At 40.2% G+C, this 16,389-nt stretch overlaps 2 protein-coding genes across 2 annotated transcripts in view; both read right to left on the bottom strand.

The window, feature by feature from the left end:
* Window positions 1–4,727: 4,727 nt before the first annotated feature.
* The window catches only part of LOC143752343 (protein ripply2-like), a 12,854-nt gene continuing 1,192 nt past the window's right edge, over window positions 4,728–16,389 (bottom strand). Inside the window, exons 2-4 of the mRNA XM_077245492.1 lie at window positions 5,296–5,420; window positions 5,142–5,206; window positions 4,728–5,053 (exon numbers count right to left, since the gene is read on the bottom strand). Of these exons, the coding sequence (XP_077101607.1) occupies window positions 4,885–5,053; window positions 5,142–5,206; window positions 5,296–5,400 (339 nt within the window). The 5' untranslated portion in view covers window positions 5,401–5,420 and the 3' untranslated portion in view covers window positions 4,728–4,884. The remainder of the gene's footprint in view (window positions 5,054–5,141; window positions 5,207–5,295; window positions 5,421–16,389) is intronic.
* LOC143752342 (uncharacterized) lies at window positions 5,937–12,445 on the bottom strand. Its single transcript, XM_077245490.1, has 2 exons — window positions 12,288–12,445; window positions 5,937–12,086 (listed from the first exon to the last, which is right to left on the bottom strand). Exon 2 carries the CDS (start codon window positions 9,092–9,094, stop codon window positions 6,179–6,181), a length of 2,916 nt encoding a protein of 971 aa, XP_077101605.1. The 5' UTR covers window positions 9,095–12,086; window positions 12,288–12,445; the 3' UTR covers window positions 5,937–6,178.

The following is a 16,389-nucleotide window of genomic DNA, read 5'->3' as shown; positions in this document are numbered from 1 at the left end:
CTTTACTAACACATAATTTATCAGGAGCATTTATGATGATGTGTATGATGGCGACACGTAGGCTAACTGTTGTAAACCTTGTTCTTCTCAAGTGTAGAAACTTAGAAGTGCAGACCAGGAGATTGTTGAGGTATAAGTTCTTTATTTCATCGCTGTAGTCATCTCAATCAAGTCTGACTTATTGAGTCAAACATTGTAATATATATACCTTATAAGAGGGAGGGATTACATTGTGATGGTGGAAACTCGTATACCAGTTTAGGAACCTGTATTAAAAGAGAGAGGGAAAAACGTATTCAAACCCTGAGACTCCAGAACAGGAGTGACAGGACTCTCTCTTGCTAAGACAAAAGTTCGCGAGAGTCTCCAAGAGTTTCATTAACATGTTTCATTTAACTTACAATAGAAAGAAAACCCGTCTGACAGCTGTATATAGAGACACAGAATAAGACAGGAGTTTCTTGCTCCACAGCTGAATGCTAAATTCAAGTTACAGAACTTTCTCAGTTTATATATGAAACTAAATTAAACATTTGACAAAGTTGTATTCCTTCACCAACTTGAAAGTATTTGGAGGTGCAGAACAGAGGAGGAGGAGAAAGTAACATAGAAAGTAGTTGAGAACGTCAGTTATAACGACCCACGTATTAAAATGGTCATTTTTTGGGCCCGATCTAACGGACACTCCAATGTTGGGTAAGATGATGACACACACAACTGGATGTTAGCTGGCTAAGCAAGTTCAGCATCACTGAAGATTAAACATTAAAAATAGCACTCATATTCATGAATGAATATATATTATATTATTAGCTTGCTAATCGCTAGTAAAGCTAATTATTCATTAGCCATCATGCTAGGTAAACTTGCATGAGTGCTATTTTTTAAAGTTTAATCTCCAATGATGCTGAACTTGCTCAGCCAGCTACCCATCGAGTTGTGTGTGTGTGTCATCATCTTACCCAAACATTGGCCTGTCCGTGCACAACTAAGGCAGAGGAGGCATCTATCAAGGTGAACCGAACGCGAACAATGGTGTAATGATTCAGTTCGACTCCCAAGACAAGACGATGCTCACTCGACTGGCCAATAGGAACGTTCCAATAGGAAAAAAAGAACGTAGCCCCGCCCATGACACAATTTTCACAGTGTAAGCAAAATCCTGACACGAGAGCAAAAAATTGCATCGAGAGCAAAGAAACGAGTTTTGAGAGAAACACTTTTTTTTTTTAGAGAAAATGTTTTCACACTGATAGAAAAAAATATAGATTTGAGATTTTTTTCAAAGTATTTTGAGAGAGATTTTTTTTCTCAGAAATAATTTTAAAAATTTCAAATTTATATTTTTTTATGTTCAATGAGAAAATACTTTCTCTCAAAACCTTTTTTAGTGTCAAATATTATTTTTTGCTATTGGTGTGAAAACTTTTTCTCTCAAATATTATATTTTCTCTCATGAAATGCTTTTTTGCTATCAGTGTGATAACTTTTTCTCTCAAACTGTTTTCTTTCTTTCTCTCAGATCATTTATTTTCTCGCATATAATAAAGACACATTTCTAGCTCCATATCATACCTCTTATTCACATTCCCTCGTATAATTGTATTATATCTTTACTTGTATTGTCTTTTGTGTATTTTTATATACATTTATTTTTCTTATTACATGTGTAGGCCTATTAATAGTTGTCACTCTGGAATCTTCTGTCACAAAGACCAATTCTTCGTGTGTAAACTATAAATCTAGTTCTGAATCTCATATATAAATCTTTTGAACAAAATAATGTTTGAATTGACCAATTCTCTCTTAATTGCAGAAATGTATCAATAATAGAGATTTTCTTGGTAACAATTTACAATAAGGTTTCATTAGTTAACATTAACAAAAACTTCTACAGCATTTATTAATCTTAATGTTAAAGGGTTAGTTCACCCAAAAATGAAACTTCTGTCATTATTAGTCGTTCCACATCCATATCAGACCTTCGTTCATCTTCACAACACAAATTCATATTTTTTTAATAAAATCCGAGATCTTTCTGTCCCTCCATCTGAAGCAACGCAATTTACACATTCAAGATCCAGAACGATAAGAAAGACATCATTAAATACTCAATGTGACTCCAGTGGTTTATCTTTCATTTTATGAAGCGACGTGAGTGTTTGTTTGTTTGTGCGAGAAAAACACATAATTTACAAAAAGCTTTTGGTTTCATTAAAAAGATCTTCATTTGTGTTCTGAAGATGAACGAATGTCTCACAGGTTTGGGACGACATGAGGAAGAGGAATTAATGACAGAATTTTCAGTTTTGGGTGAACTAATTAATTATTGCAGCATTTACTAATACATTATTAAAATCAAAAGTGGTTAACATTAGTTAAAGCACTGTAAACTAACATGAACAAACAGTGAACAGAAGTATTCTTAACTAACGTTAACAAAGATGAACAAATACAGTAACAAATGTATTGCTCATGTTAGTTTATATATTAACTAATGTTAACTAGTGAAACCTTATGGTAAAGTGTTTCTTTGTGTTGCAATTAAAGAAGTAAAAATGTACTTTTCTATGATTTTATGGTTTGTGACAACAGTGAATCTGCAATCTGAAGTGTTTCTCTTACAATTATATCCCCAGATCCTAAAAATGCTGTTATTGGTGGTCGTCTTGACTCTCACACTCCAGCCGGCTCTGAGTCAGCGCTGTGTTAATGTGGGGAATCCAGATCAATATAACACCTTCCTTAAACAACACCTACACAACAACATCCCAAAGACTGACCAAAAAAAGGAATGGAATACGTTCATTAACAACATTGACACCTGGCACAGGCCGATTCAGTCCTTCTTTCCCGTATCAGAACAGAGGAATGTGATAGGTGTGTGTTCAACAGGGGGAAAGATATTTCCGAACACACTAAACCTCTGCATCAGCAAGAAGCCTATCAAGTTCTACTATGTTATCGTCGACACTGAGAAGAAGAAGGTCACGAATGTCAAAAAGATATTGGATCAACATGTGATTCTTGGCTGTGAAAGAATCGAGAACAGATGTCGACCTGTTCATTTCGAGGCAAATATAAATAATGCTGAACCAGATAATAATCAACCAAACTGCAGTTAAGCATCTGTAAAATACAAGCTTTATTCCTGAAGAGTGTTTAAAGTCTAGAGTTATGACGACAGAAATGAGATGATGGATGATGTTTAAGCTTTGCTTCTTTCATTTTTATCTAATCAATGTTGAAAAGTGAATTAATGTGAGGATGTCTGCACATTCTGCATACACCGCTTTCTATTTGCCTTTTGCTTTATTAATTATCATTAAATAAAGAGCATTCAAATAAAAATCTGGATTTTTACCTGACCACACACACACACACACACACACACACACACACACACACAGTTAGTTCTTGAATGACACAGGAAAACTACTTTGAATAATAACAATATTTATTAAGAAGTGAATCATATCACTTCCAGGGTTATTATTGAGAACTAAAGATATTAAAAAACGATATAAATATTAGATGGAAAAAATATGTTGGAAATAAACAGAAATAAGTTGAAGTTGAAGCATCAAAATATAGAGAATATATATATATATACTGCCCTACAAAGGCTAAGCGCAGTAACTACACATTTGATCTAAGACTTCTAATGGGCTGTGAATCTACACACAACACGCTCTTGCACCCCCTGCTGGTGAAGTCAACTAACAGCAGATGGTGTGTGTGTGTGTGTGTGTGTGTGTGTGTGTGTGTGTGTGTGTGTGTGTGTGTGTGTGTGTGTGTGTGTGTGTGTGTGTGTGTGTGTGTGTGTGTGTGAGTGTAAGAGAGAGATGAGTCAGTGTTTGTGTGTCAGTGTGAGCGTGTGTGTGTGAGCGTGTGTGTGTGTGTGTGTGTCAGTGTGGGAAAGCAGCAGTAAAACAGTGAAACGCTTCATGACACGTTCAGACTTTAACACGTCCATGTAACGCCTGTGAGAGTCACGACCCGGAGTCTCCATCACAGATTAAACTCCTCAAACTCTTCAGGACGTCCCGTTCGGGAAAACAGTCCTCAGAGAAGAAGAGCCTTATTTCATCTCAGACGGGAACGAAAAAGAGGCTGTGATTCTACTGTCCGTCAAAAACATGTTGAGCTGATGAACAAAAAACTCTCAGTAAAGGAAAAACTCATGAAAGTTATGAACAAACGTTCTTCCAGTCACAATAATAGAACGTTCAGTCAAAGTGATCTGGACCAGAAACATCATTCATGGAATCTTCTATTTCTGGAATGTTTCAGTTGGATGTTTGTTTTTAAATGTAACGGTTTTTAAATGTTTCTACTTGTTTCAGAACGTTCAGATTCAAAAGTAACATTCTATAATGTTTGAAGAATGGAATGTTCACTTAACATTCACAAAACCAAGAAAAAACTTCAGAAATAATGTTTTCAGAGCATATATTTTGTACTTTTATACAGTAATTGCTCTTGTAAAGTCTATATCCCTCACAGTCTGACAGAAAACTGTATGAATAAACAGATCTTCATAAGATTTATATTTTTATATTGTCATTTTTACCACCTATATTATTAACTCTAAAGTTCACTTCAGTCACTTATTTATACTCACGTCACATATGAGATTTTTCTTTGCAACACTGATTCAAAGAACGATCAGAAACAAAATTTTGAATGTTTAGATATTTATTTCAAGGAAATAAGTTACATGTAGAATAATTTATCATAAATACTAAAAAAATAAAATACATTCAACTTCCAAATGGAAGCAATTTTATATACTGTACATATTCACAAGTATTTACATGCAACGACTAAATAAAGTGAATCAGAATTTGGGGTCTATATATATATAAAGATGTGCAAAGGTCTTCAGTTGAGTTCCTCTTCATCATCATCATCATCATCGTCCTCAGTGTGTGTGTCCTCAGTGTGTGTGTCCTCACACAGGCAGATCGTGGCCTGAACCGGGTAATTCTGCAGGAGAATCTCAGCCTCCTGGTACAAGTAATCGAAACACTGGGATTTGGGCCAAAACAACCTTCAGAAACAAGTTTAAACAGAGAGTTAAAATCTGTGGAGAAGCAGGAGATCATCTCAACATCTTCATAATCACGTGATCTACTTACTTCACAGGGTGTGTGATCATGGAGACTTTACAGTGTTGCTCATCAGCTGATGCTCTTTCATAAGGCTGTTGAATAAAGAGAGATTTTGTACAATCTGATATTTTGCTCATACAATAATCAGAGTTCAATATTATAAAATGACCTCATCTTGTACCTTATGAGTGGCAGTTTTGCGTCCTTTGCTGGTTTTATTGACCCAAGGTCTCCAGGGTCTCATTTCAGCGTGTAATAATCCGTGAGTCCGAGTGATTTTCTCCATAATGTCGGAGGAAAGAGAAGCTGAAGAGTAAATCCGAGCAGAATGATGTTCGGACTGAAGTCTGGAGCCTTTATATCCCGCACACGCGCTCGTGACAAACGGCGCGTTCACGCCTCGCGTCTGACACGCGCGCTGGTGAAGGTGTGATGATGTCACACTCCCGCCAAACACATGGCGAGCTGACACGTTCACTGAGAACAACTCTCTTTAATAACAGTAATGTTTAGTTAGTTGGACGTTTGGCTGACGTTTTTAAATGTTACCAGCCACTTCAGAATGTTTAAAACATTCAAAAGTAAAATATTTGGCTCCAAAATGATCCCTTAACTTTCGTATGTGTTACCAAGAAATAAGAAATAAAAGCTGAGCGTTCAGTGAACATACAGCAGAACACTTTCATAACTTTCTTGCAACAAATTTGCTCATCTACAGGTATGGCTTATATATATATATATATATATATATATATATATATATATATATATATATATATATATATATATATATATATGATTGGGTGATAATGACACGTTCACTGAGAGCAACTGTCTTTAATAAAAAACAAGAACTGAATTTGTACTTAAACACAATTTCAATGTCTGCAAATAAGAAAGCTATAAAACCATCTAGAATTTGTGCTGTATAAAATTCTTTCATAATATGCTTTTTTTAATTTTGTGCCCAGCTTGTTTTTCTTCTTTCTTTTACATCTCTTGGGAAATCATTTTCAGTAAATAAATCAGGCTTCTTTATATTATTTTTCTTGTTGACTATTGAACTATAACTTGTTTAATGTCTGAAAGTTTGTCTGATTTTGTATCTTATTTTTGTTAAACTTTGCAATAAAATTCAAATGAAATATGGCACGTATGGCAATGAAAGCACGCAAAGCATTAATGAATGCATCAGTGGATAAATCATCCAGCATTTCTACATGGACCGCCCTAGAACACATACATGTAAGTAGAAGCCCATAGCGCTTCAACTCCTTTCTTCCTCCTTGACGTAGAAAGGACCGAAAATGAATTGCTGGGTGTTTCACATGTGGGTGTAATGCAGCATGTACTAAGCGACCACCAACCCTGAGGATACCATGCTCATCTAAGAAGGGATTCAGGCGATGCAGTTTGTTTGTGCTGTTGTTGGACTCAATCTCCTTCTGTTGCCGGAGTCTCTGGATCTCATCACAAAAGGCTGATTGTTGAACCATTTTGATAATGGTATGTTCTGCATCGTGTCTTTCTTCAATACTGGTGGCTTCATTAACCCTTGAACTTAGACCTTTGAGTTCTTTGGAACATCTCTGAAGTCTTGCAATAGCTTTTACCACACTTGTCCAATCCGAAAACTTGTGAAGTCGATCAAGCATTGATCTTTCTTCTTTTGTTTGAGTTTTATGAACTTGAGCTTTTCGTAGCTCTGGGTCATTGTCCATGATCTCTCCCACCTTAACATCTCTGGGCAGTTCATCTTCCCACAGAAACTTTGGTCCTGTGAACCAGTTGGAGGATATGAGCTCTTCTGCTGTAAGGCCTCTGGACGCATAATCGGCAGGGTTCTCTTCAGACTTCACATATCTCCATTGTTTATTATCTGTACTTTGTTTGATGCGTTGAACGCGATTTGCTACAAAGACATGAAATCTTTTTACGTCATTATTAATGTATCCAAGGACAACCTTTGAGTCAGTCCAGAAGTACTCTACTAAGTTGTCTATCTCCAGCTCCTTTCTGAGAAAGTCACTTGTTTGTACAGCAACTACTGCCACTGATAACTCCAGCCTTGGTATGGTTGTAACCTTGGTAGGAGCAACTCTAGCTTTGCCCATAACCAAGGAGCAATGAACATCTCCTGATATGCCAATAGCTCTGAGATATGTGCATTCTCCATATCCCGATGAACTAGCATCAGAGAAATGATGAAGCTCATAACGCTGAACTTCCTTCCAGGTCGACGGGAGATAACATCGCTGAATCTTCACATCAGCCAAGTTTCGCAGATCTGTAAGCCAAGCTTTCCACTTTGTCAACAAGTCATCTTTAAGTGGTTTATCCCAGCCCACCTTATCTTGACACATCTGCTGCAATATTTGCTTACCAACAAGATTGAAGGGTGCTGCAAAGCCAAGTGGGTCATATACAGAAGCCACTGTGGACAAGATTCCTCTTCTAGTGAGCGGTTGTTCCTTAAAGAATACTCTGAACTGGAAGCTGTCAGATCTGATGCACCATTTCACACCAAGTGCCCTTTCCATGTGAAGTTCACCCAAAGCCAAGTCATGTTCCGCAACACTCTGAGCACATTCTTCCTGAGGAATTGATGCTTTCACTTCTTGACTGCTTGACACAAATTTATGCAAACGCAGCCTTCCTGTGCTACCAAGCTCTCTTGCTTCCTTCATCAGCTTGATAGCTTCATCTACAGTTGAGACACTTGTCAGCCCATCATCGACATAGAAATTCCTTTCTATGAATCGAATGGAGGTTTCACTGAAGCAACCACGACCTTGAGCAGCAATATGCTTGAGGCCGTAATTGGCACACCCGGGTGATGAGGCTGCACCAAAAAGGTGTACTTTCATCCTATAGACCTGTGGCTTGGATTCTAGCTCTCCCTTCTCCCACCAGAGGAACCGTAAGTAGTCTTGATCTTCTTCCTTTACATGAAATTGGTGAAACATGCGCTCTACGTCACACATGATTGCCACCGGACCCTTGCGGAAGCGACAGAGAACACCTACAAGGGTGTTTGTTAACTCTGGACCAGTTAGCAAATGGTCATTGAGGGATGAACCTTGGAACTTTGCTGAGCAATCAAAGACTACACGGATCTTTCCAGGTTTTTGAGGATGATAAACCCCAAGATGGGGAATGTACCAAGCAGGGTTCTTGTCTGTGTCTTCTGCTGGGACCTTCTCAGCATCTCCTCGAGCAATTGTCTCATTCATAAAGTCTACATAGTCTCTATAGTATTTCTCATCTCTTCTAAGCCTTTTTTCTAAGCATTTGAGGCGATGAATAGCACATCCTTTATTGTTGGGCAAATTTGGTCGGTCTTCTTTGAAAGGCAAAGGCATTTCATAATGACCGTCTTCTTTGTGTCTGATGCCCGTTTTCATTTTTGACAAAAAACGTAGGTCTTCTTGAGAAATACAACTTACCTCTGCTGCTTTCTCATTGAAGTCAGACTCAAGAGCTTTGATGACATTTGGTGGAGTGATTACTTCCTTGATCTGTGTTCTACAGATGTACTGAACTTCACTTGTAAGATTGAGAGAAGACTGTATACTTGGCAGCACTTGTTTCACTATAATGCGATGACTCACTCCAATAGCATCACCGTAGTCTACAGAGAAATTGCTACAGCCAACAATGCTCCAGCCTAGATCCGTTCTTTGAGCAAATGGTTGATTTTCTTTACCAGGCACAATTTCTCTAGGAAGGAGAGCTTGGGGGCAGTTGTAGCCAATCAGTAGGCCAATATCACAAACTTGTTGAGGAGCAATCTTCTCAGCTATATGCATTAGATGAGGCCACACTCTTGCAGTTTTGGGTGTAGGAATATGAGTTCTGTTTGCAGGAATGAACTCTCTAGAATAGGTTACAGGCAAAGAGATCTTCTTATCTGAATAAAATCCTCTCACCTTTAGTCCAGTTACCTTCTGGCATGGGACAACTGTACTCTTTGATACCATTGTTGAGAGCTTCAGCTGCACAGATTCCTTCTTTGTGTCAAGAGCTTGAGCTATCTCTTCCAGGATGAAGGTGGTATCACTCTGTGTGTCAAGAAGTGCATATACCAGAACTTCATGATTTGGTTCACTGGTAGCTGATACTCATACTGGAACAATTGTAGAGGTGTGAGTATTATTTACATCCCGTATTACTCGGTTAGATGTTGCTTCACTTGTGGTATCTTCATTCTGTACCAACTCTGGGTTTCTTTTCTTTAACTTCTCCTTTGACTGACCTGACTGTGGAGTCCTCTTTGCTTCCTTGATACGATCCTCATGTAAACATGATGGGTGCTTCTTCTGACACTTCTCACAGACACTCCTGTCTTCACAGTTCTTTGAGTGATGACCAGGCTTCAAACATCCAAAACACAACATATTCATTTGGACAAACTTGACTCGCTCGGCAACATTCTTCTCCATAAATTTACGACATGTGAATACTATGTCCTGGTCTCTCACAGAAGGTACATCTTGCAGCATCTGCTTTTTCTCTGGACTGTACTGTTAACACCTTTGCTCTAGTGTCTTGATTTCTTGATACCTTTCCCTTTCCGATCTCATTAGACTTCAGTGCATGAAGTGATGTCACTGGGTTACAAGCTATCTTAGCTTCTCGTGTTAGAAACTTTACAAATCGACTGAAGGTAGGAAATGTCTTAGTTTCTTCTTCAATTTCTATGACCTGGCGATTCCACGTTGAGGCCAACCAATCAGGAAGCTTGGAAAGGATTTTCTGGTTCTCATTACAATCATTGAGGACTTCAAGACCCTTAATCGTATACATTGCTGCTTCACAGCCTCTGAGGAAGTCAGTAAATTCTCTCAGCTCAACACTGTCCTTGGAACCAATCTTTGGCCATGAATTAAGCTTGTCTCGAAAGGCTTTAGCAATGACGAATGGGTTTCCGTACCTTTCCTCTAGTACGCCCCATGCTGCTTGATATGCCGACTCCGTGCCTAGCAGGAAGTAACTTTCAATGGCCTTCTTAGCTGGTCCTTCCACATACTTGCGTAAGTAGTAAAGCTTCTCATTCACTGGTATGTTTTTTGCTGTCGATCAGAGTTTGAAATGAGATTTTCCGATCGCTAAATCTGAGAGAGTCTCCATAGAATGTTGCAGGTTCAGGTATAGGAAGACGACTTGAGCTGATAGATTCTGCTAACACCTTAACAAGGTCTGCAGTGCTGGCTTCTTGATATGATTTTGTTACACTTCCCTGTGGAGGTATGCTCTGTGATACGGAGCTGCTTAACTTTGGTACATGCTTCTTTTTTACAGATGTGCAGTCACGAAGTAGCTCTCTTGTTTCTTCCTTTGAGTCTTCGTTCTGCTCGTAGACTTGCATTCGTGCTTTTGCAGCATTCAACCTTTTTAGTGTCTCCAAGCGCTCAAGCTCTCTGCGCTTGTCTTCTAACACCATCCGTCTAGCAGCATTTTCAGCTTCAATCTTAACACGTAGCCTAGCTTCTTCTTCCTCTCTTTCTAGACGTCGCTTCAATTCTTCAACTTCTTGTTCTGATATTCTCCTTTTATCTTCAGCCTCAAGTCTTTGTAGTTCTTCCAGTTCATGCTCTTGTTGCTGTAATATTTCTAATGTTGCTTCAGTTGCAGCAATTTCTGCAGCAGCCTCTTGTTTCTTAGCGGAGGAAAAACTTGAACCTCTGGAGCTCAAACTTGAATTTTTCATTGACTGAAAAGACCTGGAATGTCCATAACTTGATTTGGAGGCTATGGATGAGAACACAGAACCTGTATCAATACAGCATGCTTCTGGTCTAAGAAGATCTTGACCCTCAACTCCCTCACCTAGACGACTCCATGCAGACTCAACTATCAATTTTATGACTGCTCCACAGGTGTCGACTCTGCGGCGAGTATCACTGTCTGGACTCATCTTTTGTCGCAACTCTTCATAAGCAACATTTACATCATTTGAAGAACCATTGACTGCATCTATGAGGCTGTTCAGCATGTCATTGGAGAGACGCCCCATTAGTCTTTGTCTAGCATCTCTAGCGAGAACCTCATAAGAGCTTTGAAAGCAATTTTTAAGTTTAGTCAGCTTTTCATCATGTAACTCTTTACCTTTCTCTATAAACTTGCGTGCTCTTTGACTTCATCGCGGCTCTTGTTCTGTTGTGTCATCAACAGCTAATAATGCTTGCCTGTCTACACATTCTTGGGATTCTAGCTGCTGCTGTGATTGCACAGTCTCTGTTATATTTTCTTTGTCACTCTTAGCTGACTGACCACCTTCTTCCATTTTCTGTATCTCTTAGTTACAATGACTACTCTAATTGACAAATTGTACATTTAACGTGAACTGAACTGAACTTAGGTAAAGAGATGTTTCTCTCTTAGATTATTAACTCTGGTTAAAATAGTATTTTAATAGTAAATCACCTGTATATTAAACTTGTAACCGAAATTCAATAACACTTAGATCAGGATATTTTTAGGCGTTGCACTTTGCTAATTCTTCACAATTATTTCTTTACTTGCGGCTTGAAACCTGCTCAAAAATGACTTAAACTTGAAAAGGTAAGTACATAAGACCCGCACTTCTTTAAAGACTGTACTGTACACTTAAAGAGTCCTTTTTTCAGCAAATGGCAAGAATAAGTCCACTTCAAGCACCTTAACTTGAACCTGGATGTGCTTATATTCTTGTTGGTCTTAACTTGTCAATGCCATTAAACTCTGTGGATGTGCATGTCACTAGCTTCTTGGTTACCAGTGTATACAGTGCTTGTAGAATCCAGAATGATGGAACTTGGAGTTAACTTGACTGCTGGTTGGAAACGTTCCTTCTTCTACCCGTGAAGAGCAGATGAATTCTCACTGTAGCTCCCCCCAGTAATTTCAGGAGCACAAGGATTCTCTGATGACAGGCGATTTATTGATTGGTTCACCATGAGGATAACCATCCCACTCAAGATGCCGTGAGAACTAAATATACAAAAATAAAGTTACAATAAAGAATATAAAAAGACATAAATAAATCAAATAAATAAATGTTGTCTTTGTAAACTTTCCAAACAGAGTTAAATTCACTTTAACAGAAAACCATAGTCTTTGTATAGATATCACTCTTTTCCACACAGCAACACAATCCACATTTATCACATACAATATAAATGACAAACTTACTTCATTGGCTGCTTATTACCAAAGGAGAACTTAATCTTGCATCTTGTAATATCTTCTGTAACTTCAGATGAGTAAATTAACTTTAGCACACTTTAGAAATGTGGAATATAGCTTCAGCTTGCCATGCGGTGTAGACAACTTTCTTCCTGGAGTCAATCTGTGCTTTTCATAATAAAAGTCTCCACTCAAAAGCTCTTTACTAAGCCGTTTCAAATTAAAAGTCCTTAACTATATATTTATAAAAGAATTAAATAAACACGAAATATAAAACTTACTTCTGTGTCAGTTACAAAGTGTGTGTGTAAGAGGAGGAAGAGTGTGTAAGAGGAGTAATAGTGTGTGTAAGAGGAGGAAGAGTGTGTCAGAGGAAGAGTGTGTGTAAGAGGAGGAAGAGTGTGTGTGTAAGAGGAGGAAGAGTGTGTGTAAGAGGAAGAAGAGTGTGTGTAAGAGGAGGAAGAGTGTGTGTAAGAGGAGGAAGAGTGTGTGTGTAAGAGGAGGAAGAGTGTGTGTAAGAGGAGGAAGAGTGTGTGTGTAAGAGGAGGAAGAGTGTGTGTAAGAGGAGGAAGAGTGTGTGTAAGAGGAGGAAGAGTGTGTGTAAGAGGAGGAAGAGTGTGTAAGAGGAGGAAGAAGAGTGTAAGAGGAGGAAGAGTGTGTGTAAGAGGAGGAAGAGTATGTGTAAGAGGAGGAAGAGTGTGTGTGTAAGAGGAGGAAGAGTGTGTGTAAGAGGAGGAAGAAGAGTGTAAGAGGAGGAAGAGTGTGTGTGTAAGAGGAGGAAGAAGAGTGTAAGAGGAGGAAGAGTGTGTGTAAGAGGAGGAAGAGTGTGTGTGTAAGAGGAGGAAGAGTGTGTGTGTAAGAGGAGGAAGAGTGTGTGTAAGAGGAGGAAGAGTGTGTGTGTAAGAGGAGGAAGAAGAGTGTAAGAGGAGGAAGAGTGTGTGTGTAAGAGGAGGAAGAAGAGTGTAAGAGGAGGAAGAGTGTGTGTAAGAGGAGGAAGAGTGTGTGTGTAAGAGGAGGAAGAGTGTGTGTAAGAGGAGGAAGAGTGTGTGTGTAAGAGGAGGAAGAAGAGTGTAAGAGGAGGAAGAGTGTGTGTAAGAGGAGGAAGAAGAGTGTAAGAGGAGGAAGAGTGTGTGTAAGAGGAGGAAGAAGAGTGTAAGAGGAGGAAGAGTGTGTGTGTAAGAGGAGGAAGAGTGTGTGTAAGAGGAGGAAGAAGAGTGTAAGAGGAGGAAGAGTGTGCGTGTAAGAGGAGGAAGAGTGTGTGTGTAAGAGGAGGAAGAAGAGTGTAAGAGGAGGAAGAGTGTGTGTAAGAGGAGGAAGAGTGTGTGTGTAAGAGGAGGAAGAGTGTGTGTAAGAGGAGGAAGAGTGTGTGTGTAAGAGGAGGAAGAAGAGTGTAAGAGGAGGAAGAGTGTGTGTAAGAGGAGGAAGAAGAGTGTAAGAGGAGGAAGAGTGTGTGTGTAAGAGGAGGAAGAGTGTGTGTAAGAGGAGGAAGAGTGTGTGTGTAAGAGGAGGAAGAAGAGTGTAAGAGGAGGAAGAGTGTGTGTGTAAGAGGAGGAAGAGTGTGTGTAAGAGGAGGAAGAGTGTGTGTGTAAGAGGAGGAAGAAGAGTGTAAGAGGAGGAAGAGTGTGTAAGAGGAGGAAGAGTGTGTGTGTAAGAGGAGGAAGAAGAGTGTAAGAGGAGGAAGAGTGTGTGTAAGAGGAGGAAGAGTGTGTGTGTAAGAGGAGGAAGAGTGTGTGTGTAAGAGGAGGAAGAGTGTGTGTGTAAGAGGAGGAAGAAGAGTGTAAGAGGAGGAAGAGTGTGTGTAAGAGATAGAGGAGGAAGAAGAGTGTAAGAGGAGGAAGAGTGTGTGTAAGAGGAGGAAGAGTGTGTGTAAGAGGAGGAAGAAGAGTGTAAGAGGAGGAAGAGTGTGTGTAAGAGGAGGAAGAAGAGTGTAAGAGGAGGAAGAGTGTGTGTAAGAGGAGAAGAGTGTGTGTGTAAGAGGAGGAAGAGTGTGTGTGTAAGAGGAGGAAGAGTGTGTGTAAGAGGAGGAAGAGTGTGTGTAAGAGGAGGAAGAGTGTGTCAGAGGAAGAGTGTGTGTAAGAGGAGGAAGAGTGTGTGTGTAAGAGGAGGAAGAGTGTGTGTAAGAGGAGGAAGAGTGTGTGTGTAAGAGGAGGAAGAGTGTGTGTAAGAGGAGGAAGAGTGTGTGTAAGAGGAGGAAGAGTGTGTGTAAGAGGAGGAAGAGTGTGTAAGAGGAGGAAGAAGAGTGTAAGAGGAGGAAGAGTGTGTGTAAGAGGAGGAAGAGTGTGTGTAAGAGGAGGAAGAGTGTGTGTGTAAGAGGAGGAAGAAGAGTGTAAGAGGAGGAAGAGTGTGTGTGTAAGAGGAGGAAGAAGAGTGTAAGAGGAGGAAGAGTGTGTGTAAGAGGAGGAAGAGTGTGTGTGTAAGAGGAGGAAGAGTGTGTGTGTAAGAGGAGGAAGAGTGTGTGTAAGAGGAGGAAGAGTGTGTGTGTAAGAGGAGGAAGAAGAGTGTAAGAGGAGGAAGAGTGTGTGTGTAAGAGGAGGAAGAAGAGTGTAAGAGGAGGAAGAGTGTGTGTAAGAGGAGGAAGAGTGTGTGTGTAAGAGGAGGAAGAGTGTGTGTAAGAGGAGGAAGAGTGTGTGTGTAAGAGGAGGAAGAAGAGTGTAAGAGGAGGAAGAGTGTGTGTAAGAGGAGGAAGAAGAGTGTAAGAGGAGGAAGAGTGTGTGTGTAAGAGGAGGAAGAGTGTGTGTGTAAGAGGAGGAAGAAGAGTGTAAGAGGAGGAAGAGTGTGTGTAAGAGGAGGAAGAGTGTGTGTGTAAGAGGAGGAAGAGTGTGTGTGTAAGAGGAGGAAGAAGAGTGTAAGAGGAGGAAGAGTGTGTGTAAGAGGAGGAAGAGTGTGTGTGTAAGAGGAGGAAGAAGAGTGTAAGAGGAGGAAGAGTGTGTGTGTAAGAGGAGGAAGAGTGTGTGTAAGAGGAGGAAGAGTGTGTGTGTAAGAGGAGGAAGAAGAGTGTAAGAGGAGGAAGAGTGTGTGTGTAAGAGGAGGAAGAGTGTGTGTAAGAGGAGGAAGAGTGTGTGTGTAAGAGGAGGAAGAGTGTGTGTGTAAGAGGAGGAAGAGTGTGTGTAAGAGGAGGAAGAGTGTGTGTGTAAGAGGAGGAAGAGTGTGTGTGTAAGAGGAGGAAGAAGAGTGTAAGAGGAGGAAGAGTGTGTAAGAGGAGGAAGAGTGTGTGTGTAAGAGGAGGAAGAAGAGTGTAAGAGGAGGAAGAGTGTGTGTAAGAGGAGGAAGAGTGTGTGTGTAAGAGGAGGAAGAGTGTGTGTGTAAGAGGAGGAAGAGTGTGTGTGTAAGAGGAGGAAGAGTGTGTGTGTAAGAGGAGGAAGAGTGTGTGTGTAAGAGGAGGAAGAAGAGTGTAAGAGGAGGAAGAGTGTGTGTAAGAGGAGGAAGAAGAGTGTAAGAGGAGGAAGAAGAGTGTAAGAGGAGGAAGAAGAGTGTAAGAGGAGGAAGAGTGTGTGTAAGAGGAGGAAGAAGAGTGTAAGAGGAGGAAGAAGAGTGTAAGAGGAGGAAGAGTGTGTGTAAGAGGAGGAAGAGTGTGTGTAAGAGGAGGAAGAGTGTGTGTAAGAGGAGGAAGAAGAGTGTAAGAGGAGGAAGAAGAGTGTAAGAGGAGGAAGAGTTTGTAAGAGGAGGAAGTGTAGGAGAGATGGCTTGAAGAAGGTGTGAGGGGACGGGGTCTAGAGGGCAGGTGATAGGATGACTGGAGAGGAGAAGTTTAGATACTTCTTCCTCAGTTAGTGGAGAGAAGGAGGAGAGAAGGTTTCTGGCCGTGGGAGAGGTTGGTCTGGGTTCCTGTGTGTGTGGAGCTGAGAACTGACTGCTGATAGTTGTTGTTTTTGTTTATGAAGAAGTTAGCAAAATCATCAGCAGTTAAAGAGGAGGTGGGTGGTGGTGGAGGTGGACAGAGGAGAGAGTTGAATGTCTTGAAAAGTGTTCGTGTGTTCGACATTTCATCCAGACAGATCCGGTGTTTTGGGACACTGAAACCGGTATTTTTTGGAACCGGGTCCCAGAGTGGATAAATCTGAAACCGACTCCCTTGCATTTTCGTGTGTATGGCCACATTTTGCGAAAC

This window comes from Siphateles boraxobius, unplaced genomic scaffold (assembly GCF_051911475.1).
Source record: "Siphateles boraxobius isolate OS27281-9 unplaced genomic scaffold, OSU_SipBor_1 262, whole genome shotgun sequence".
NCBI lineage: Eukaryota > Metazoa > Chordata > Actinopteri > Cypriniformes > Leuciscidae > Siphateles > Siphateles boraxobius.
This window is presented reverse-complemented; position numbering and strand designations above follow the sequence as displayed.